This window comes from Ranitomeya imitator, chromosome 1 (assembly GCF_032444005.1).
Source record: "Ranitomeya imitator isolate aRanImi1 chromosome 1, aRanImi1.pri, whole genome shotgun sequence".
Lineage (NCBI taxonomy): Eukaryota > Metazoa > Chordata > Amphibia > Anura > Dendrobatidae > Ranitomeya > Ranitomeya imitator.
In genome coordinates this window covers 697,361,215-697,386,818 of record NC_091282.1, presented here as the reverse complement: position 1 = coordinate 697,386,818, position 25,604 = coordinate 697,361,215, and the positions used below count along the sequence as shown (strand labels likewise).

At 43.4% G+C, this 25,604-nt stretch overlaps 1 protein-coding gene across 3 annotated transcripts in view; it reads left to right on the top strand.

Moving 5' to 3' along the window:
* The window catches only part of PSEN1 (presenilin 1), a 126,280-nt gene that overhangs the window by 97,953 nt on the left and 2,723 nt on the right, over positions 1-25,604 (top strand). For all 3 annotated transcript variants that reach the window (XM_069731075.1, XM_069731084.1, XM_069731094.1), the window contains 3 exons: positions 591-677; positions 3,528-3,701; positions 23,707-23,825. In XM_069731075.1, the coding sequence (XP_069587176.1) occupies positions 591-677; positions 3,528-3,701; positions 23,707-23,825 (380 nt within the window). The remainder of the gene's footprint in view (positions 1-590; positions 678-3,527; positions 3,702-23,706; positions 23,826-25,604) is intronic.

Below are 25,604 nucleotides of genomic sequence, written 5' to 3'. Positions count from 1 at the left end.
ATGCTCATTGCTAATCAGCATATTTTAGGCATATGGTTAAATTTGTAAAGTTTGGATGAAAACGACTAACTTTGCAATTTACTTGTTGTTAAAAAGAATCTTTGTTCTCAAGAAAAGAGATTATTTCTTCTTTTTTTTTTTCATTGTATTTTATTGTATACCTCTCCTTGCCTAGGTTACTGCCTGCCTCTGTAGTTTAGCATAGGTCAACAATCTCCTAGGTTTGGGGCTCAATGATTACAAGCTCTTTTCTCTAGAGCTTGTAAGCGCTGCTCTAAAGACTGCCAGATCTCTGCTTCAGTGCCCCTGCGCTCCACAGATGCTACAGAGGCAAAACTGTTTCATCATCGGAGAGTGTACAGTTCAGACCAGCAAAGTGATGATACCTAAAGTCTAAATTGTCAATCATCGGGAGTACACCGCTCCCTACAAGCAGGAAGTTGTGAAGCCTGGGAGCAGTGTGCACCTGAAGATCATTGTTTCGAATACGCTTTTTTAATTTGTCAGATAGATTGTAGAATTATTTTGATTTACATAAATAAGTCATTAAAATCTCCTAATAAAATAGATTTTTTTCCTGTTGTCTTCAGCTACAATGATCTGGTTAGTGAAGATGGCCGATGGAGATCCAGGCTTCACACAGAGTGGGTCAAAGCAACCTTCACACAACTCGCAAGGTAGCGGGCAGCTTTGACGTGATTGATGTGTGCACATTGTGTGTGTTTGCAATCTCCTGGGTTTTGTATACAGAAGATCTGTTGAACATGGTAACAGCAATGACTTATGTTCCCAAAAAATGTACAGGCATCTGAACAGTTACTTGTCTTACATACCTGCCATTTCACTACACTTCTTTACATATTCTAAGAATTCTCACAATTGATTTTTAGTTCTCTCCTTTGAAAGGAATTAGCCCTTGGTCACATTCTGGAGTGTCTTCCATTTATCTAAAGCATGTGATAAAGTCGGAGATGCACTGACCACTCGTTGCTTTGATGTCTTATCAAAGGTTCACCGTAGACATAAACATATTTGCAAAGGTGAAAACGTTCTGTGCGAATGACCCCCTGGGCTTTGGATGTTATGTACATCCACTCTGGTCCGGTAGCAGATTCCGTGCTGCCATGTTTGCTTACAATATTGTAGGCAGTTGTACAAGTATTCTAACTGGAGTAACAAATAACATGATCAAACTAAAGGTTATTAGATATTTGATGACTTATGTACAGGACAGGTCATCAATATCACACTGATGGGATCCGACACCGGATGGCCCCACCTATCAGCTGTTCTCAAAGTGAAGCTGCAATTGTCGGTTGTTGCAGCACAACTCTCTTGTTCTTAGCAAAGAAGCTTTGCTGTAGTCATCAGCAGCCACCGCTACACTTTGAATGGAACGTTTACGTCCTATAGCTGTTAAAGCAAAATATATCTGTTCGGTGGGGTGCCAGGTGTCGGACAACCCCCGATCTACTAATGTTGACCTATCCTGTAGCTGTAAAGGGGTTTTCAAGCTTTATGAAATCATTTAGGCTAGGTTTACATTGCATTAGGGCAGCCCATTTAGCGCATAGCGCTACGGACTTCGCTAACGCAATGTCCCAAAAGGGATCCCGTTTGCCGATCCCGCTAGCGCAGACACCCGATCTGTGCTAGCAAGGAACGGACCACAGACGCTGCAAGCAGCGTCCACGGTCCATCCGAAACTAACGGGACATTGCTAGCGCGTGCCGAAAATGGCATGCGCTAGCGATGCGCTAGAGATCCGTTAGCACATTGCCGTCAATGGGTGCGCTAACGGATCCGTTGCATGGTGTTAATTGCGACAATTTCACCATGTAACAGAGTCCGCTAGCGTTAACTCATTAACGCAATGTGAACCTAGCCTTAGCAACTGCTGACCATTATGTAAAATAGCAAAAGTATTGAGTACTCTTTGTCCTGAGCCTCTGTCGCTCCCCCGTCTCTGTTCTTACCTCAATCACGTACTTTTTTTTTTTTTTATCAAGTACTATTTATTAAGGCATATATCAAAAATGTAATACAGTCTGACACAAACTTCAGACAGATACCAAAATTACAAAATAGATTGATACATTTTCATTTAACATGAACTAGCCCCTTTACTCAGTACTTCACCCCCCTCTCTCTCTACACCTCCCCCCCATACCCCATCCCAATATCCTTTATTATCAAACTGGTACATATCCTCTTCATAAATTTATACACCGCTTTACAAAAGCTCATCCGCACAAGTACAATTTCTGCAGAGGTAATTAACCGACTCCCAACCTACTCTGCAACAGCTCAACAGACGCCACACCCAGACAATCCATCCATCTGCCCCACACATTTTCATATTTTGTATGTTGACCTCTCTTCATGTAAATATTCCTTTCCATGAGCTCAATCACGTACTTTATCGGTGATGGATCAACATCATGGAGGTCACTACTGTCGCCAGCGATTGGCTTCTCTGGCCACATATTGAGAAACCTGACATTAGTGGAGCTAGGTCTACACCCATCCCCTCTAGGTCCTCTGAAGGTCAAGCATAGGAGCAGCAGTGGGTTGGTAAGATGAGTACTAATATTTTATAGAATTTGGTTATAAAAGGTATAAAATCGGCAAAGCATATGTATGTGTCCTTAAGAAAATTCACCATTCACAGCCTGCAATGTAGGAAAAAACTGAATTTCTCCTTCGCCTCATTGGGGGACACAGAACCGCTGCTGCCACTAGGAGGCTGACACTAAGTTAAAGGGAATCTGTCACCCCATTTTAGGCCTATAAGCTAAGGCCACCGCCATCAGGGGCTTATCTACAGCATTCTGTAAAGCTGTAGATGAGCCCCCGATGTGTCCTGAAAGATAAGAAAAATAAGTCAGATTATACTTACCCAGGGGCGGGCCCGCTGCGGTCCGGTCCGATGGGCTTCGCGGTCCGGGTCCGGCGCCTCCCATCTTCATATGATGATGTCCTCTTCTTGTCTTCCTGCCGTGGCTCCTGCGCAGTTGTACTGCGCAGTGCAGACAAAGTACAACTGCGCAGGAGCCGCAACAGGAAGCAAAGAAGAGGACGTCATTCTATGAAGATGGGAGGCGCTGGACCCGGACCATGACGCCCATCGGACTGGACCGTGACCGCCCCTGGGTGAGTATAATATAACTTGTTTTTCTTATCTTTCAGGTTACATCAGGGGCTTATCTACAGCATTACAGAATGCTGTAGATAAGCCCCTGATGGCGGTGGCCTTAGCTTATAGGCCTAAAATGGGGTGACAGATTCCCTTTAATGCAAAGAATCTGAGATAAACTAATGAAACTTAGACCTATTTTTTTCATACGAGAAAATCACTGATGTGTGAATGAAGCCTAAGACCAAGCCTGAATTGATTATTTCTGTAGATTGAGATTTGGTTTCTACACAAGCTGTACTTTTGTTAATTTTGTACATCTAATGGAGTACATTTGCGCTATTTTAATGGCATTTGCTAATAGCTATTTTTTTTTATATATTCCACAAAGCTTTGGTAGAGGCAGGTGGTGATGGCGCCACATTGGATGATGATGGAGGGTTTGATCCTGAATGGGAATTACAAAGTAATGCCAGAAACGCCCCTCTGAACTCTACCCCGGAGTCACGGGCAGCTGTACAAGCTCTGCCTAGCAATGCTCCTCCGAGTGAAGACCCCGAAGAACGTAAGTGGTCAGCTGTTTTATCAATGAACTCCACTGAGAAATAAAAAATAACATAATCAGAATAATCAGCCTTAAAGGGAACCTGTTTTCAGTTAATGAGATTCTCGTGGGGGGTTCTTCATGTGGTGCTCTGATTAGGTATTCACCAGTATGGCTTCTGACAGGTCACTGATCCCTCACTGACCTGCCCCCTATTTTACATAATGAATATTATATGTATTGGAAAAAAAAAATCACATTCAGCAGGCGCTGCAGCATGATCGCATGTATAATATGCATTAAATGGTTTTATTTAGTGATATACATTTATTCTGAAAAACAAACTTAAAATAGCGCTAGTGATCTTGGTGGAGGCAAATTTTTTTTTCGTCTAGCAAAATGGCGCCTGCGCAGTAGTATTTATCGGATTGCCGGTGCCATTTTAAAATAGAATTTTTTCTTTTTTTTTTTTTCTTCAGAATAAATGTATATCGCTAATTAAAAAAAAATGTAATGCATATTATAAATGCAATCATGCTGCAGCGCTGGCACATGCCTAATGAATGTTTTTTATTTTTTTAACAATATATATTTCAGCAACCAAGGTACCCTTTTAATCAGCATGACGGCGCCGACCTGACACTGTCTGTAGGTTACTGTGCACAATCCTGCTGACAGGTTCACTTTAAAGGAAATTCGCATAGCAATGATAAGGAGAGGGTTTACATAAACCTTCAATTTTCCGTAATTATTGTTGGAAGCACGTTAACAAAATGGGATATGCTGCCCTCCATAGAAAATATTATTTATTGATTATATATTATAGCGCCATTTATTCCATTGCGGTTTACATGTGAAAATGGGGCAAATATAGACAAATGCAATAAACATGAGCAAAAAACAAGGAACACGTACAGAAGGAGGGAGTACCCTGCCCGCGAGGGCTTACAGTCTGCAGGGGATGAGTGAGGATACATTAGAGCTGGTTGTGTGGCTGTTCAGTAGGTTGAGGATCACTTCAGGCTGTAGGCTTGTCGGAAGAGGTGAGTCTTCAGGTTCTTTTTGAAGGTTTCTATGGTAGACGAGAGTTTGATGTGTTGGGGTAGAGAGTTCCAGAGTATGGGGGAAGTACAGGAGTCGTCTTGGATGCGGTTGTGAGAAGAAGAGATGAGAGGGGAGTAGAGAAGGAGCTCTTGAGAGGATTGAATGTTGCATGTAGGTAAGTACCGGGAGACCATGTCACAGATGTATGGAGGAGACAGGTTGTGGATGGCTTTGTATGTGATAGTTAGGGTTTTGAACTGGAGTCTCTGGACCATAGGAAGCCAGTGAAGGGCTTGGCATAGGGTAGAGGCTGGGGAATAGCAGGGAGACAGGTAAATTAGTCGGGCAGCAGAGTGTAGGATGGATTGGAGTGAGGCCAGAGAGTAGGAGGTTGCAGTAGTCAAGGCAGGAGATAAGGGCGTGCACTAGTGTTTTTGTGGTTTCGTGGTCAAGGAATGTGCGGATTCGGGAAAAATGTTTGAGTTTGAGACGGCAGGAGGAGGCAAGAGCTTGGATATGTGGCTTGAAAGAGGGCAGAGTCGAGGATCACCCCGAGGCACTGAGCATGCGGGACTGGGAGAGTGAGCAGCCATTGACTGATGGATAGGTCTGGTGTAGGGGTAGAGTGAGATGGGGGAAAGATGATGAATTCTGTTTTGTCCATGTTCAGTTTTAGAAAGCGAGCAGAAAAGAAGGCCCGAGATAGACACAGTGTGGGATTTTGGTGGGATTCTATGACCTGTCCCAGGCCGAAGGTATAGATGGAGAAGAGTAGGGGTCCTAGAACTGAGTCTTGAGGAACACTGACAGACAAGGGGTGAGGTGAGGAGGTGGTGTGGGAGAGGGAGACACTGAATGTTCGGTGTGTTAGATATGGCGAGATCCAAGATAGGGCCAACTCTGTGATGCCAAGAGATGAGAGAATCTGTAGCAGGAGGGAATGGTTAAGTGTCGAAGATAGGTCCAGGAGAAGGCGGACAGAGTAGTGTCGCTTGCTCTTGGGGGTCAGTAGGTCATTGGTGACTTTAGTTAGGGCACTTTCAGTTGAGTGATGGGGTCGGAAGCCAGATTGTAACCAGTCAAAAAGATATGATCACCATTTGTTGTCTAGTTGCTGGTAATGTTTACACTTGTCAAAAAAAAATATTTGCTCAACTGATCATCGGCTCATGTCAAAGGTCCTGAAAGGGAAACTGTCAGCAGGTTTTTCTCACCTTTTCATCTTAACCCCTTCCCGACCTGTGACACAGCGTATGCGTCATGAAAGTCAGTGCCAATCCGACCTGTGACGCATATGCTGTGTCACAGAATGATCGCGTCCCTGCATATCGGGTGAAAGGGTTAACTCCAATTTCACCCGAACTGCAGGGACAGGGGGAGTGGTACTTTAGCGCCCCCCCCCCCCGTGGCTACGATCACTCTGATTGGCTGTTTAAAAGTGACGTTTCACTTTCAATCAGAGCGATAGCAATATTTCACCAATGAAAATTGGTGAAATATTACAATCCAGCCATGGCCGATGCTGCAATAGCATCAGCCATGGCTGGAGATCGCCTTTTACCTGCGGATTTTTCAAAAATGGTGCGGAAAAATCTCACACGAATCCGCAACGTGGTCACATAGCCTTAGGGTTAGGGTTGGAATTAGAGTTAGGGTTGGAATTAGGGCTAGGGTTGGAAATAGGGTTAAGATTAGACTGTGGTTAGGGTTATGGTTAGGGATATGTTGGGGTGTGTTGGGGTTAGGGTTGTGGTTAGGGTTGGGGTTAGGATTAGGGTTGGGATTAGGGTTACGATTAGGGTTAAGATTAGGGTTGGGATTAGGGTTAGGGGTGTATTGGGGTTAGGGTTGTGATTAGGGTTATGTCTACAGTTGGGATTAGGGTTAGGGGTGTGTTGGGGTTAGTGTTGAAGTTAGAATTGAGGGGTTTCCACTGTTTAGGCACATCAGGGGTCTCCAAACGCAACATAGCGCCACCATTGATTCCAGCCAATCTTGCATTCAAAAAGTCAAATGGTGCTCCCTCCCTTCCGAGCCCTCACATGCGCCCAAACAGTGGTTTACCCCCACATATGGCGTACCAGCATACTCAGGACAAACTGGGCAACAATTATTGGGGTCCAATTTCTCCTGTTACCCTTGTGAAAATAAAAAATTGCTTGCTAAAACATCATTTGTGAGGAAAGAAAAATGATTTTTTATTTTCATGGCTCTGCGTTGTAAACCACATATGAGATATCGGTGTACTCAGGAGAAATTGCCTAACACATTTTAGGATCCATTTTATCCTGTTGCCCATGTGAAAATGAAAAAATTGAGGCTAAAAGAAATTTTTTGTGAAAAAAAAGTACTTTTTCATTTTTACGGATCAATTTGTGAAGCACCTGGAGGTTCAAAGTGCTCTCTATGCATCTAGATAAGCTCCTTGGGGGGTCTAGTTTCCAAAATGGGGTCATTTGTGGGGGAGCTCCAATATTTAGGCACACAGGGGCTCTCCAAACGCACCATGGTGTCCGCTAAAGATTGGAGCCAATTTTTCATTGAAAAAGTCAAATGGCGCTCCTTTCCTTCTGAGCCCTGTTGTGCGTCCAAACAGTGGTTCCCCCCACATATGGGGTATCGGCGTACTCAGGACAAATTGTACAATAACTTTTGGGGTCCAGTTTCCCTTTTTATTTTGGGGAAAATAAAAATTGTTGCTAAAACATCATTTTTATGATGTTCATTTTTTCCTTCCATGTTGCTTCTGCTGCTGTGAAGCACCTGAAGGGTTAATAAACTTCTTGAATGTGGTTTTGAGTACCTTGAGGGGTGCAGTTTTTAGAATGGTGTCACTTTTGGGTATTTTCAGCCATATAGACCCCTCAAACTGACTTCAAATGTGAGGTGGTCGCTAAAAAAAATGGTTTTGTAAATTTTGTTGTAAAAATGAGAAATCGCTGGTCAAATTTTAACCCTTAGGCCGGCTTCACACTCAGCGTGTGAAAATACGGTCCGTATATTACGGCCGTAATACGCTGAAATGTCCCGAAAATAGTGGTCCGTAGCTCCTCCGTAGGCAGGGTGTGTCAGCGTTTTTTGCGCATGGCATCCTCCGTATGTAATCCGTATGGCATCCGTACTGCGTGGTTTTCTCGCAGGCTTGCAAAACCAACATACCGCTATAGAAATGATCCATGTGTCCCAAAAAGAAAAAAAAATATATATATACTGTCTATCTCTCTATATATATATATATATATATATATATATATATATATATATATATATATCAATGTCATTAGACACATATATGTATATATATTTATTCCAGCGCTATACAGCTTGAAAGCCGGTAATTCAATTACCGACTTTTTCTTTCTCCTTCTTAAAACCCGACGTGATTTGAGACATGGTTTACATACAGTAAACCATGTCTTCTCTCCATTTTTTTTGCAGATTCCACACTACTGGGAGCTGGGAGCTTTCTAGGACATTTCCCATGATCTATGAACATCCAGCAGAGGGCGCCTCACCGCAAATGAAGCTAAATATAGCTCATTGATCTATATTTAGACTCATTCCCCGGGGTTTTGCAGCGAGGAGCAGCCTGCATTAGCAAAGCTCCTTGCTGCAAAATGTTTTAACCCCTTCAGAAGGATTTACATCGTTGGACGTTACAGATCTGCGGAGGGTAAGTATATTGTTGGTTTATTATGTTTTTTCTTTCACAGAACGAGGGTCTTCAGTGATTGGATTTGGCGTAGAATAAAATACTCCAACAACCATTGTTTTTATTTCATTAAAATAATTTTAAATAATGTGTTTGTGTTTTATTTAACCCTTTCATTCAATTGGATTAATAATGGATAGGTGTCATAATTGACGCCTCTCCATTATTAATTAGGCTTAATGTCACCTTACAATAGCAAGGTGGCATTAACCCTTCATTACCCCATATCCCACCGCTACACGGGAATGGGAAGAGAGTGGCCAAGTGCCAGAATAGGCGCATCTTCCAGATGTGCCTTTTCTGGGGTGGCTGGGGGCAGATATTTTTAGCCAGGGGGGGGCCAATAACCGTGGACCCTCTCCAGGCTATTAATATCTGCCCTCAGTCACTGGCTTTACTACTCTGGCGGAGAAAATTGCGCGGGAGCCCACGCCAATTTTTTCCGCCATTTAACCCTTTATTTTAAGAGCTAGAACGGCCAAATTTTGCAGATACACACTACTGACATTAGTAGTGTGGAATCTGCAAAAAAAATGGAGAGAAGACATGGTTTACTGTATGTAAACCATGTCTCAAATCATGTCGGGTTTTAAGAAGGAGAAAGAAAAAGTCGGTAATTGAATTACCGGCTTTCAAGCTGTATAGCGCTGGAATAAATATATATACATATATGTGTCTAATGACATATATATATATATATATATACCTATTCTATGTGTACACATTTATTCTACCTATTGGACTGTAAGCTGTCAGTGTGATTTTACTGTACACCGCACTGAATTACCGGCTTTTCTCTCTAACAGCGCTGCGTATTTCTCGCAAGTCACACTGCTTGTCCGTGTGAAATCCGTATTTTTCACGCTTCCATAGACTTTCATTGGCGTATTTCTTGCGCAGTACGGTGACAAACGCAGCATGCTGCGATTTTGTACGGCCGTAGAAAGCCGTATAATACTGATCAGTAAAATACGGCAGATAGGAGCAGGGGCATAGAGAATAATTGTGCCGTATTTTTTGCGAGTTTTACGGACGTAGTTTCTGCGCTCTTACGTCCGTAAAACTCGCAAGTGTGAAGCCGGCCTTATAACTTCCTAGCAAAAAAAAATGTTGTTTCCAAAATTGTGCTGATGTAAAGTAGACATGTGGGAAATGTTATTTATTAACTATTTTGTGTCACATAACTCTCATTTAACAGAATAAAAATTCAAAATTTGAAAATTGCGAAATTTTCAAAATTTTAGCCAAATTTCCATTTTTTTTCACAAATAAACGCAAAAATTATCGACCCAAATTTACCACTAACATGAAGCCCAATATGTCACGAAAAAACAATCTCAGAACCGCTAGGATTCGTTGAAACGTTCCTGAGTTATTACCTCATAAAGGGACACTGGTCCGAATTGCAAAAAACGGCCAGGTCATTAACCCCTTCCCGACCCATGACGCCACGTAGGCGTCATGAAAGTCGGTGCCAATTCGACCCATGACGCCTATGCGGCGTCATGGAAAGATCGCGTCCCTGCAGGCCGGGTGAAAGGGTTAACTCCCATTTCACCCGATCTGCAGGGACAGGGGGAGTGGTAGTTTAGCCCAGGGGGGGTGGCTTCACCCCCTCGTGGCTACGATCGCTCTGATTGGCAGTTTCACTTTCAACAGCCAATCAGAGCGATTTGTAATATTTCACCTATTATAACGGGTGAAATATTACAATCCAGCCATGGCCGATGCTGCAATATCATCGGCCATGGCTGGAAATACTAATGTGCCACTAATGTTAAAATAGGGGTAGGGCTAGGGTTAGGGGTAGGGTTAGGGGTAGGGTTAGGGTTCGGGATGTGCACACGTATTCTGGTCCTCTGCGGATTTTTCCGCTGCGGATTTGATAAATCCGCAGTGCTAAACCGCTGCGGATTTATGGCGGATTTACCGCGTTTTTTTCTGCGCATTTCACTGCGGTTTTACAATTGTGATTTTCTATTTGAGCAGTTGTAAAACCGCTGCGGAATCCGCACAAAGAAGTGACATGCTGCGGAATGTAAACCGCTGCGTTTCCGTGCAGTTTTTCCGCAGCATGTGTACAGCGATTTTTGTTTCCCATAGGTCTACATTGAACTGTAAACTCATGGGAAACTGCTGCGGATCTGCAGCGTTTTCCGCAGTGTGTACATACCTTTAGAATTAGGCTATGTGCACACGGTGCGGATTTGGCTGCGGATTGGCCGGTGCGGATTCGCAGCAGTATTCCATCAGGTTTACAGTACCATGTAAACATATGAAAAACCAAATCCGCTGTGCCCATGGTGCAGAAAATACCGCGCGGAAACGCTGCGTTGTATTTTCCGCAGCATGTCAATTCTTTGTTCGGATTCTGCGGCGTTTTACACCTGTTCCTCAATAGGAATCCGCAGGTGAAATCCGCACAAAAAACACTGGAAATCCGCGGAAAATCCGCAGGTAAAACGCAGTGCCTTTTACCCGCGGATTTTTCAAAAATGGTGCGGAAATATCTCACACAAATCCGCAACGTGGGCACATAGCCTTAGGGTTAGGGTTGGAATTAGGGTTGTGGTTAGGGTTGTGATTAGGGTTATGGCTACAGTTGGGATTAGGGTTAGGGGTGTGTTGGGGTTAGTGTTGGAGGTAGAATTGAGGGGTTACCACTGTTTAGGCACATCAGGGGTCTCCAAACGCAACATGGCGCCACCATTGATTCCAGCCAATCTCGTATTCAAAAAGTCAAATGGTGCTCCCTCACTTCCGAGCCCTGACGTGTGCCCAAACAGTGGTTTACCCCCACATATGGGGTATCAGTGTACTCAGGAGAAACTGGACAACAACTATTGGGGTCCAATTTCTCCTGTTACCCTTGGGAAAATAAAAAATTCTGGGCTAAATAATTATTTTTGAGGAAAGAAAACGTATTTATTATTTTCACGGCTCTGCATTATAAACTTCTATGAAGCACTTGGGGGTTCAAAGTGCTCACCACACATCTAGATAAGTTCCTTTCGGGGTCTAGTTTCCAAAATGGGGTCACTTGTGGGGGGTTTCTACTGTTAAGCCACATCAGGGGCTCTGCAAACGCAACGTGACGCCCACAGAGCATTCCATCAAAGTCTGCATTTCAAAACGTCACTACTTCACTTCCGAGCCCCGGCATGTGCCCAAACAGTGATTTACCCCCACATATGGGGTATCAGCGTACTCAGGAGAAACTGGACAACAACTTTTGGGGTCAAATTTCTCCTGTTACCCTTGGGAAAATAAAAAATTGCAGGCTAAAAGATCATTTTTGAGAAAATAATTTTTTTATTTTATTTTCATGGCTCTGCGTTATAAACTTCTGTGAAGCACTTGGGGGTTCAAAGTCCTCACCACACATCTAGATTAGTTCCTTTGGGGGTCTAGTTTCCAAAATGGGGTCATTTCTGGGGGATCTCCAATGTTTAGGCACACAGGGGCTCTCCAAACGTGACATGGTGTCCGCTAATGATTGGAGCTAATTTTCCATTTAAAAAGCCAAATGGCGTGCCATCCCTTCCGAGCCCTGCCGTGCGCCCAAACAGTGGTTTACCCCCACATATGGGGTATCAGCGTACTCAGGACAAACTGGACAACAATATTTGGGGTCCAATTTCTCCTATTATCCTTGGCAAAATAGGAAATTCCAGGCTAAAAAATCATTTTTGAGGAAAGAAAAATTATTTTTTATTTTCATGGCTCTGCGTTATAAACTTCTGTGAAGCACCTGGGGGTTTAAAGTGCTCAATATGCATCTAGATAAGTTCCTTGGGGGGTCTAGTTTCCAAAATGGGGTCACTTGTGGGGGAGCTCCAATGTTTAGGCACACAGGGGCTCTCCAAACGCGACATGGTGTCCGCTAACAATTGGAGCTAATTTTCCATTCAAAAAGTCAAATGGCGCGCCTTCCCTTCCGAGCCCTGCCGAGTGCCCAAACAGTGGTTTACCCCCACATATGAGGTATCGGCGTACTCGGGAGAAATTGCTCAACAAATTTTATGATCCATTTTATCCTACTGCCCATGTGAAAATGAAAAAATTGAGGCGAAAAGAATTTTTTTGTGAAAAAAAAGTACTTTTTCATTTTTACAGATCAATTTGTGAAGCACCTGAGGGTTTAAAGTGCTCACTAGGCATCTAAATAAGTTCCTTGGGGGGTCTAGTTTCCAAAATGGGGTCACTTGTGGGGGAGCGCCAATGTTTAGGCACACAGGAGCTATCCAAACGCGACATGGTGTCCGCTAACGATGGAAATAATTTTTCATTCAAAAAGTCAAATGGCGCTCCTTCCCTTCCGAGCCTTACCATGTGCCCAAACAGTGGTTTACCCCCACATGTGAGGTATTGGTGTACTCAGGAGAAATTGCCCAACACATTTTAGGATCCATTTTATCCTGTTGCCCATGTGAAAATGAAAAAATTGAGGCTAAAAGAATTTTTTTGTGGAAAAAAAAGTACTTTTTCATTTTTACGGATCAATTTGTGAAGCACCTGGGGGTTCAAAGTGCTCACTATGCATCTAGATAAGTTCCTTGGGGCGTCTAGTTTCCAAAATGGGGTTACTTGTGGGGGAGCTCCAATTTTTAGGCACACGGGGGCTCTCCAAACGTGACATGGTGTCCGCTAAAGAGTGGAGCCAATTTTTGATTCAAAAAGTCAAATGGCGCTCCTTCCCTTCCAAGCCCTGCCGTGCGCCCAAACAGTGGTTTACCCCCACATATGAGGTATCAGCGTACTCAGGACAAATTGGACAACAACTTTCGTGGTTCAGTTTCTCCTTTTACCATTGGGAAAATAAAAAAATTGTTGCTAAAAGATAATTTTTGTGACTAAAAAGTTAAATGTTCATTTTTTCCTTCCATGTTGCTTCTGCTGCTGTGAAGCACCTGAAGGGTTAATAAACTTCTTGAATGTGGTTTTGAGTACCTTGAGGGGTGCAGTTTTTAGAATGGTGTCACTTTTGGGTATTTTCAGCCATATAGACCCCTCAAACTGACTTCAAATGTGAGGTGGTCCCTAAAAAAAATGGTTTTGTAAATTTCGTTGTAAAAATGACAAATCGCTGGTCAAATTTTAACCCTTATAACTTCCTAACAAAAAAAAATTTTGTTTCCAAAATTGTGCTGATGTAAAGTAAACATGTGGGAAATGTTATTTATTAACTATTTTGTGTCACATATCTCTCTGGTTTAACAGAATAAAAATTCAAAATGTGAAAATTGCGAAATTTTCAAAATTTTCGCCAAATTTCCGTTTTTATCACAAATAAACGCAGAATTTATTGACCTAAATTTACCACTAACATGAAGCCCAATATGTCACGAAAAAACAATCTCAGAACCGCTAGGATCCGTTGAAGCGTTCCTGAGTTATTACCTCATAAAGGGACACTGGTCAGAATTGCAAAAAACGGCAAGGTCTTTAAGGTCAAAATAGGCTGGGTCATGAAGGGGTTAAGGTCAAAATAGGCTGGGTCATGAAGGGGTTAATGCATTTCCTACACCCTCTTTAAAATCCCATGGTGCAGCAAAACTTTTGGGAAATAGCTTAATAAATGTCCCAAGCTGTATGATGGACCACGCTCGACACCAACTTTCCCCAGGCAATCGCTGCCACTCTAATTTGGAGATATCCTCTGTCAATCAAAGGTGAAATGGCGGCAACTGCCAAGAGTGGTCCGGAGATGCCCATCAGACGTTTCATGGAGCGCCAGGACATCTATAAATCTGTGTTCTGCGCGACTGTGAAGAGGTTGTAGGGATGTGCATTATTACGAAGGAGGCTGCAATGTGTATAAAGGGAAAACCTGCTGACCGGTTCCCTTTTCAGTCGTCGTTACTAGTCTAGCCAGGTTTATCTTGGTTTACATGTAATTAATACATAACTTCTCATTAGTTTATTTTCAATATTTCTAGAAATGAATCAATACTCGTATTGTATAAACATGTATAAAAGTTAAATTTGATATTAAACCTGCTCTTTCACCTCCCTGTAGTGTAATGTAGTTATGTAATCAAAGTGCTTAATATTGGGGTACCAGCCCCGGGTGGGACTTACCAGTCTAAAAGCTGCAGCTATGTATCCCACACCCAATTTTGCTACAAAGCAAAACTGTCTAAGATGATTAGTGCTCCCAGGCGTGTGCTGTTACAGGACACATTTTTTTATCAAAACTTTTTCCTATAGGCAATGTAATGAGATTCTTTCTGAGCTGTCTCATAGCCCCCCGGCACATTTCGCAGGAATGTGCAGAAGGCGTGAGTGCACACAGGACAGACACATACCTATTCGATGTTACTCTGCAGATGTCCTATGGGTTTATGACCAAAGAACAGCATAAGTACTATACCAAATACATTCTCCAATGCTCCGCTCGGTGGCTTCTGTATATCGTCTGCTTTTCCTAGGCAGCCCTTATGTGGCAATGGCAATATTTTTCTGTGGCTACGACCTCAGTGTGTGTGTGTTTGTGTATGTATATATATACATATATAATATAATATATATAATCTATATCTTGAGAAAGGTCTGTACCCAGGATTGAAACGTCGCCACATGGGCTATTAACCCCTTCATGACCCAGCCTATTTTGACCTTAATGACCTGGCCGTTTTTTGCAATTCTGACCAGTGTCCCTTTATGAGGTAATAACTCAGGAACGCTTCAACGGATCCTAGCGGTTCTGAGATTGTTTTTTCGTGACATATTGGGCTTCATGTTAGTGGTAAATTTAGGTCAATAAATTCTGCGTTTATTTGTGATAAAAACGGAAATTTGGCGAAAATTTTGAAAATTTCGCAATTTTCACATTTTGAATTTTTATTCTGTTAAACCAGAGAGTTATGTGACACAAAATAGTTAATAAATAACATTTCCCACATGTTTACTTTACACCAGCACAATTTTGGAAACAACATTTTTTTTTGCTAGGAAGTTATAAGAGTTAAAATTTGACCAGCGATTTCTCATTTTTACAACGAAATTTACAAAACCATTTTTTTTAGGGACCACCTCACATTTGAAGTCAGTTTGAGGGGTCTATATGGATGAAAATACCCAAAAGTGACACCATTCTAAAAAATGCACCCCTCAAGGTACTCAAACCCACATTCCAGAAGTTTTTTAACCCTTCAGGTGCTTCACAGCAGCAGAAGCAACATGGAAGGAAAAAATGAACATTTAACTTTTTAGTCACAAAAATTATCTTTTAGCAACATTTTTTTTATTTTCCCAATGGTACAAGGAGAAACTGAACCACGAAAGTTGTTGTCCAATTTGTCCTGAGTACGCTGATACCTCATATGTGGGGGTAAACCAATGTTTGGGCGCACGGCAGGGCTTGGAAGGGAAGGAGCGCCATTTGACTTTTTGAATGAAAAATTGGCTCCACTCTTTAGCGGACACCATGTCACGTTTGGAGAGCCCCCGTGTGCCTAAAAATTGGAGCTCCCCCACACGTGACCCCATTTTGGAAACTAGACGCCCCAAGGAACTTATCTAGATGCATAGTGAGAACTTTGAACCCCCGGGGGCTTCACAAATTGATCCGTAAAAATGAAAAAGTACTTTTTTTTCACAAAAAAATTCTTTTAGCCTCAATTTTTTTCATTTTCACATGGGCAACAGGATAAAATGGATCCTAAAATTTGTTGGGCAATTTCTCATGAGTACACCGATACCTCACATGTGGAGGTAAACCACTGTTTGGGCACATGGTAAGGTTCGGAAGGGAAGGAGCGCCATTTGACTCTTTGAATGAAAAATTATCTCCATCGTTAGCGGACACCATGTCGTGTTTGGAGAGCCCCCGTGTGCCTAAACATTGGAGCTCCCCCACAAATGACCCCATTTTGGAAACTAGACCCCCCAAGGAACTTATCTAGATGCATATTGAGCACTTTAAACCCTCAGGTGCTTCACAAATTGATCTGTAAAAATGAAAAAGTACTTTTTTTTTTCACAAAAAAATTCTTTTCGCCTCAGTTTTTCATTTTCACATGGGCAATAGGATAAAATGAATCCTAAAATTTGTTGGGCAATTTCTCCAGAGTACGCCGATACCTCATATGTGGGGGTAAACCACTGTTTGGGCACACGGCAGGGCTCGGAAGGGAAGGCGCGCCATTTGACTTTTTGAATGGAAAATTAGCTCCAATTGTTAGCGGACACCATGTCGCGTTTAGAGAGCCCCTGTGTGCCTATGCATTGGAGCTCCCCCACAAGTGACCCCATTTTGGAAACTAGACCCCCCAAGGAACTTATCTAGATGCATATTGAGCACTTTAAACCCCCAGGTGCTTCACAGAAGTTTATAATGCAGAGCCATGAAAATAAAAAATAATTTTTCTTTCCTCAAAAATGATTTTTAGCCTGGAATTTCCTATTTTGCCAAGGGTAATAGGAGAAATTGGACCGCAAATGTTGTTGTCCAGTTTGTCCTGAGTACGCTGATACCCCATATGTGGGGGTAAACCACTGTTTGGGCGCACGGCAGGGCTCGGAAGGGAAGGCACGCCAATTGGCTTTTTAAATGGAAAATTAGCTCCAATCATTAGCGGACACCATGTCACGTTTGGAGAGCCCCTGTGTGCCTAAACATTGGAGATCCCCCACATATGACCCCATTTTGGAAACTAGACCCCCAAAGGAACTAATCTAGATGTGTGGTGAGGACTTTGAACTTCCAAGTGCTTCACAGAAGTTTATAACGCAGAGCCATGAAAATAAAATAAAAATTTTATTTTCTCTAAAATGATCTTTTAGCCTGCAATTTATTATTTTCCCAAGGGTAACAGGAGAAATTTGACCCCAAAAGTTGTTGTACAGTTTCTCCTGAGTACGCTGATACCCCATATGTGGGGGTAAACCACAGTTTGGGCACATGTCGGGGCTCGAAAGTCAAGTAGTGACATTTTGAAATGCAGACTTTGATGGAATGCTCTGCGGGCGTTACGTTGCGTTTGCAGAGCCCCTGATGTGGCTAAACAGTAGAAACCCCCCACAAGTGACCCCATTTTAGAAACTAGACCCCGAAAGGAACTTATCTAGATGTGAGGTGAGCACTTTGAACCCCCAAGTGCTTCACAGAAGTTTATAACACAGAGCAGTGAAAATAATAAATACGTTTTCTTTCCTCAAAAATAATTTTTTAGCCCAGAATTTTTTATTTTCCCAAGGGTTACAGGAGAAATTGGACCCCAAAAGTTGTTGTCCAGTTTCTCCTGAGTACGCTGATACCCCATATGTGGGGGTAAACCACTGTTTGGGCACACGTCGGGGCTCAGAAGGGAAGTAGTGACTTTTGAAATGCAGACTTTGATGGAATGGTCTGCGGGCGTCACGTTGCGTTTGCAGAGCCCCTGGTGTGCCTAAACAGTAGAAACCCCCCACAAGTGACCCCATTTTGGAAACTAGACCCCCCAAGGAACTTATCTAGATATGTGGTGAGCACTTTGAACCCCCAAGTGCTTCACAGACGTTTACAACGCAGAGCCGTGAAAATAAAAAATCATTTTTCTTTCCTCAAAAATGATGTTTTAGCAAGCAATTTTTTATTTTCTCAAGGGTAACAGGAGAAATTGGACCCCAGTAATTGTTGCCCAGTTTGTCCTGAGTACGCTGATACCCCATATGTGGGGGTAAACCACTGTTTGGGCACATGTCGGGGCTCGGAAGTCAAGTAGTGACGTTTTGAAATGCAGACTTTGATGGAATGGTCTGCGGGCGTCACGTTGCGTTTGCAGAGCCCCTGGTGTGCCTAAACAGTAGAAACCCCCCACAAGTGACCCCATTTTGGAAACTAGACCCCCCAAGGAACTTATCTAGATATGTGGTGAGCACTTTGAACCCCCAAGTGCTTCACAGACGTTTACAACGCAGAGCCGTGAAAATAAAAAATCATTTTACTTTCCTCAAAAATGATGTTTTAGCAAGCAATTTTTTATTTTCTCAAGGGTAACAGGAGAAATTGGACCCCAGTAATTGTTGCCCAGTTTGTCCTGAGTACACTGATACCCCATATGTGGGGGTAAACCACTGTTTGGGCACACGTCGGGGCTCGGAAGGGAAGGAGCACCATTTGACTTTTTGAATAAAAGATTGGCTGGAATCAATGGTGGCGCCATGTTGCGTTTGGAGACCCCCTGATGTGCCTAAACAGTGGAAACCCCTCAATTCTTACGCCAACACACCCCTAACCCTTATCCCAACTGTAGCCGTAACCCTAACCACAACCCTAACCGCAACACACCCCTAACCACAACCCTAACCCCAACACACCCCTAACCCTAACCACAACCCTAATTCCAACCCAACCCTAACCCTAAGGCTATGTACCCACGTTGCGGATTCGTGTGAGATTTTTCCGCACCATTTTTGAAAAATCCGCGGGTAAAAGGCACTGCGTTTTACCTGCGGATTTCACCTGCGGATTCCTATTGAGGAACAGGTGTAAAACGCTGCGGAATCCGCACAAAGAATTGACATGCTGCGGAAAATACAACGCAGCGTTTTCGTGCGGTATTTTCCGCACCATGGGCACAGCGGATTTGGTTTTCCATAGGTTTACATGGTACTGTAAGCCTGATGGAACACTGCTGCGGATCCGCAGCGGCCAATCCGCTGCGGATCCGCAGCCAAATCCGCACCGTGTGCACATAGCCTAATTCTAAAGGTATGTGCACACGCTGCGGAAAACGCTGCGGATCCGCAGCAGTTTCCCATGAGTTTACATTTCAATGTAAACCTATGGGAAACAAAAATCGCTGTACACATGCTGCGGAAAAACTGCACGGAAACGCAGCGGTTTACATTCCGCAGCATGTCACTTCTTTCTGCGGATTCCACAGCGGTTTTACAACTGCTCCAATAGAAAATCGCAGTTGTAAAACCGCAGTGAAATGCGCAGAAAAACCGCGGTAAATCTGCCATAAATCCGCAGCGGTTTAGCACTGCGGATTTATCAAATCCGCTGCAGAAAAATCCGCAGAGGACCAGAATACGTGTGCACATACCGAAACCCTAACCCTACCCCTACCCCTACCCCTACCCCTACCCCTAACCCTACCCCTAACCCTACCCCTACCCCTAACCCTACCCCTACCCCTAACCCTACCCCTAACCCTACCCCTAACCCTAACCCTACCCCTAACCCTAACCCTAACCCTAGTTCTAACTCCAACCTTAGTGAAAAAAAAAAAAAATTCTTTATTTTATTATTGTCCCTATCTATGGGGGACAAATGGGGGGGGTCATTTACTGTTTTTTTATTTTGACCACTGTGATAGATTATATCACAGTGATCAAAATTCACATTGGAACGAATCTGCCGGCCGGCAGATTCGGCGGGCGCACTGCGCATGCGCCCGCCATTTTGGAACATGGCGGCGCTCGGGGAAGAAGACTGACGGACCCCGCCAGGATCGGTAAGTATAAGGGGGGGAGATCAGGGCACAGGGGGGGGAGATCAGGGCACGGGGGGGCGTCGGAGCACGGGGGGGGAGGGATCGGAGCATGGGGGAGAGTGATCGGTGTGCGGGCGGGTGGATCGGTGTGCAGGGGGGGGGATCGGTGTGCAGGGGGGGTGGTTCGGAGCACGGGGGGGGATCGGAGTGCGGGGGGGTTTGATTGGAGCACGGGGGGGTGTGATTGGAGCACGGGGGAGCGGACAGGAGGACGGGGGAGCGGAGCACAGGACGGAGGGGAGCGGGCCACAGATCGGGGGGCTGGGGGGGCGATCGGTGGGGTGGGGTGGGTGCACATTAGTATTTCCAGCCATGGCCGATGATATTGCAGCATCGGCCATGGCTGGATTGTAATATTTCACCATTTTTTTAGGTGAAATATTACAAATCGCTCTGATTGGCAGTTTCACTTTCAACAGCCAATCAGAGCGATCGTAGCCACGAGGGGGTGAAGCCACCCCCCCTGGGCTAAACTACCACTCCCCCTGTCCCTGCAGATCGGGTGAAATGGGAGTTAACCCTTTCACCCGATCTGCAGGGACGCGATCTTTCTGTGACACAGCATATGCGTCACAGGTCGGATTGGCACCGACTTTCATGACGCATACGCTGTGTCACAGGTCGGGAAGGGGTTAAAAAGCACCTTATAACTTTGGATTTGGTGTGCTGCCTCAACTTTTTGGAATAATTTATATATATATATATATATATATATATATATATATATATATATATATATATATATATCCGTTACACTTCAGGCTGTTTTGTAACCCACTCCAGCCACTGACGGATACATAGGAAATGTAAAGTGGCACCCACAGCTACAGTGTGTTACTGTTTCCTAATAGATCTTTGACAATGACGCTTTGGTCTAAAATGCTAAGATCAGAACTATCTTTTTGTCTGTTTTATTTCATTCCCAGCACAAATATAAAGATTGCTCTGCGTTCTTGTTGCTCACGTTAGCTTTAAAGTGGCCAATTAGTCTTTACCCCATTCCTCTCTACTACGACTTGGCAGATGGCAGTGCACAGTGACCTTTAATGCTGGTGTAGACACTCTGCCTGCGGCTCTGTACGTACCATTTCTATGCACTCATCTTGTCTTAGGAGTGTTTAAAAAAAAAAAAATTCCTCCGTCCACAGCTTATTACGTCAGGTTGCACGGAGGTAGATGGTGCCGAAGTAGTGGTAGTCAGCAGAAGACATAATAAGTGAACAATGAGGTCTCACAAACTTCAGATGTGGGATCAATGTGATTGTGGTTGGGGGGTCTGACCGCTGGGATCTGCACACTGATAGGCAGAACACGGAAACATTTATCTGTGTTGAAATGGAGCAATAGTGCACATGCTTGACCACCGCTTTATTCATTCCTTATGGGGCTGCAAATCGCTGCGCTCCACTTTTTCCGGCCAAACCAAGTGAATAAATGAAGCTTGGTCAAACAATGGCCAAATTGTGCCCAAAGTGTTAACTATTTTGTGTGGAGACCATTATTTTCCAGCACTGCCTAAACTCTCTTGTACATGGAGTTAACTAGACCTCCTCTTTCCTCCTCCATGACAACATCATGGAGCTGGTGAATATTAAAGACCTTGCACTCCTCCACCTTATGTTTGAAGATGCCCCACAGATGCTCAATAGGGTTAAGGTTTGTAGACATGCTTGGCCAGTCCAAAACCTTTACCCTCAGTTTCTTTTAGCAATGCAGTGGTGGTCTTGGGGGTGTGTTTGGGGTCGTTATCATGTTGGATTACTGCCCTGCGACCTAGTCTCGGACGGGGATCATGCTCTGCTTCAGTATGTCACAGTACACGTTGATATTTATGGTTCCTTCAATGAGCTGTAGCTCCCCACAGCTAGCAGCACTCATACAGCCCCAAATCATGACACTCCCACCAGCATGCTTGACTGTAGCAACACATTTGCCTTGGTACTCCTCACCTTGTTGCCGCCCCACATGCTTGATCCCGTCTGAACCAAATAAGTTTCTTAATCTCATCAGACCACAGGCCAGGGATAGCAGTAATCTGTGTGCTTAGTCTGCTTGTTTTCAGTAAACTGTTTGTGGGCTTTCTTGTGCATCATTTTTAGAAAAGGCTTCCTTCCTTCTGGGACGACAGCCATGCAGACCTATTTGATGCAGTGTGCGGCGTATGATCTGAGCCCCGACAGGCGGACCCCTCCACCCCTGTAACCTCGGCAGCAATCATACGTCTATTTTTTAAAATAAAACCTTTGGATATGACGCTGCGCACTTGCACTCACTCAACCTCTGTGGTCAACCATTGGCGAGGACAGTGATGAGTGGAACACCTGTCTTGTTAAAGGGGTAATCCCATCTCCGAGATCCTATCCCAATATGTAGTAAGTGTAATAATCAGAATTATATTAGCAAATACTTCCAATTAAAAATGTATAGTTTTTCTGATTCGCTATGTCTTTCCTCATGTGCAGGCACTTAGGTATCCATAGTTGTGACCTCTGCTAGTGGTCGTAACCAAGGATACTTAAGGTCTTGCAATGCCTGCACATGAGGAAAGAGACATAGCGAGCCAGAAAAATTGTACTACGTTTCTAATTGAAGATATTTGCTAATATTATTATTAGGCCGGGTCTCTCGCATCAATACCCGGCACTGTCACCGGCACTCGGGACCGGAGTGTGCGGCTGCATAGAAATACATGCAGCTGCACACTCCGATCCCGAGTGCCGGCGGCAGTGCCAGGTATTGATGCGAGAGACTCGCACGGGTTTCTCTCATCACACTCGCAAGTGTGACCCCGTCCTTATTAGTATTATTGTTACACCTACTAGATATTGGGATAGGATATCGGAGATGGGAATAACCCTTACACTGCTGTATGGTCTTGGTCACACCTGAGACCTTGTAACACTGAGTCACATGACACTGGGAAGGGAAAATGGCAAATTGACAACAATATTGCCATGTTCACTTAGGGGCATACTCACTTTTGTTGCCAACGTTTAGACATTAATAGCTGTGTGAGTTATTTAGAGGGCACCAAACTTACGCTGATATACAAGCTGTACACTAACTACTTTACATTGTATCAAAGTGTCATCTCTCCAGTATTGCCTCATGAAAAGATATAATAAAATATTTACTAAAATGTGAGGGGTGTACTCTCTTTAGTGATATACTGTATGTTCCCCTTTTTCAACCTTACCTTGCTTGTGCCCGTTAAACAAAATAATCAGTGAATCTTTTGACTTCCATACATCTGCCTGTTCTCCCTAATACAGATCAAGAAAAAGTCCTGTTGTTTTTCATCTGAGGTTTTGGGAGCTTTCGGAGTGCTGGATATTGTTTTTTCGTTACCCTACCCTGTTGTTTATAGTTAATAACCTTCAAAAGCGGAGTAATAAGTGACAGGTCGTAACAGCAGGACCTTCATCCTTATAAAAGCAATGCCAGTACACCCCGACGCCTCTCTGTGAATTCCTAATTAATTTACTTTAACCTTTACTCGTGGCCTTCAAGCACATTTAGCTGTTTGCTCTACCCCTCCTGGCTCACACGGGGACATTTGTGCAAGGCTGACAGTCTCTACAATTTGTACTAGTCCATACGAATGTGCAGCTGCAGGTGTATTTGGCAGCGTCTTAAGAAAACACTTGTTGAAGTAAATTCTTCTCCTAGGAAGTAAATCATTAATCATCCTCTTCACCAATCTTCTCTACAATCAGATGTATTATCGTAGTTATTGTTTCTTATTGTATCTGTCCTTTTTTTTTTTCTTTTTTACTTTTTCTAGGGGGTGTGAAACTTGGACTTGGAGACTTCATCTTCTACAGTGTCCTTGTGGGAAAAGCTTCAGCCACGGCCAGTGGTGACTGGAATACGACCCTGGCTTGTTTTGTTGCCATACTGATTGTAAGTGATACATACAAGTCCCGATTTGGTTCTTTTTGTAATTAAACACTTCCACCCTTACAGATTCTTATTTAAAGAGGTTTTACATTACTTTTTGGTTGATGACCTGTCCTTAAGATATGATATGATAGGATTGGCCAGGGTCTGACACCCGTCACCTCCGTCGATCAGCTGTTATCGGTGTTGGCGGTCGGAAGTACTCACTTACGGACCTGGCCGTTGTCTTGTAGTGGCCATGGCAGGGTACTGCACATCCTATTCAGATCAATAGGAAGCTGATGTGTAGTAGTACCCTGCAGCATCCACTATCAGAGTATGGAGCAGCTCCGCAAGTGAGTACTTCCGGTCGCCGACACAGATAACTGCTGATCGGCTTTGTGGTCCCCGGTGTCGGACCCCGGCCGATCATACATAGGTCATCAATCCTAAGGATTGGACGTCAATTAAAAAGTAGTGGACAGTCCTCTTCAAACAGGGGTCAATCCTGCTGCTGTTAAATCCATCGAGAAGAGGGACAAGGACCAACCGTAGTTTGGTCCTTGTTACTCGATCAATGATTTTAAAGGAGTTGTCCACTAATGGACATCCCCCTTCTTAACAGCTATAGTCTGCTGCGTACTATAAAAAAGTCAGTCAGATGAACGCTGCATCCAATCAGTCATTATTGATGGGCTGCAGCTATTCTTCTGTGAAGTGAAGTGCTCTCCTTTGTCTTGGCCAATAATGTATGAAAGCAAAGAACAAACTACCACCATTATTCTGTGGTGTGGAGCAAAAAAAAAAAAAGTCTCAGGTCTCACTTTTCGATGGGTAATGTGATCTTTATAACCAACTCAAGAAAGAATCTATTTTATTGGGAGGTTTGCTTTTTTTTTCTTTTTTTTTTTTTTTTTTACTTCTGCAATCCGTCATGTATTCTTATACAATGGGAAAAGAAGAAAACTTAGTTCCAGCTCCAAATTCTTTAAAATTCCAACTTAATGCTTTATTAATTAAACGTAAAAACAGTGGCTGTGACACTCTCCAAACAAGCACATCAGGAAACGAGCAACGCGTTTCGATCTTTGCAGATCTTTATCAAAGCTACAAGTACATAGATAAATCTACTTCATATAGCCACCAGTGACCAATAAACAGTTCAGAATAAGTCACATGATGTGTGGAAGGTCCTTTCAGCGTATCACTGAATAATGAAATTACGCCGACAAAAACCAAAGAGCAGGAAAGACATAAATACATAATACAAAAATATAAACAATAACTTTAAATATTGTTATAAAAACACTGAACAAAAAAATTATTTACTTTGATGTTAATAATGATACGTTAATTCATTGCGTTTATTAAGACCGGCTGGAAACCGGGAATTCAAGTAATAGATCCAAAAGGCTTCACGTGTGAGAAGACAACGTCTGGTATCCCCACCTTGTAGTGGTTTGTTCACACGTTCTATACCATATATACAAAAGTCCTTAGTGCTGCGAGCATGTTGGGTAATAAAGTGCTTGGAAGCTGCTGAGACTGCACGATTAGAATCCCCCGTATTACCTATATCATACAAGTGTTCAGACATGCGTGCCTTCAATTTGCGGGATGTACACCCAATATAAGATAGGTGACATTCAGTGCAATCGATTTTGTAAACCACGAAAGTGGTATTGCAATTAATATACTGCCTTATATTAAAGTTGGTGGAGTTATCAGAACTGCTGAAAGTCTTGGTGACAGACGCATGAGCACATGTTCTACATTTATTTGCACCGCATTTATAAAAGCCGG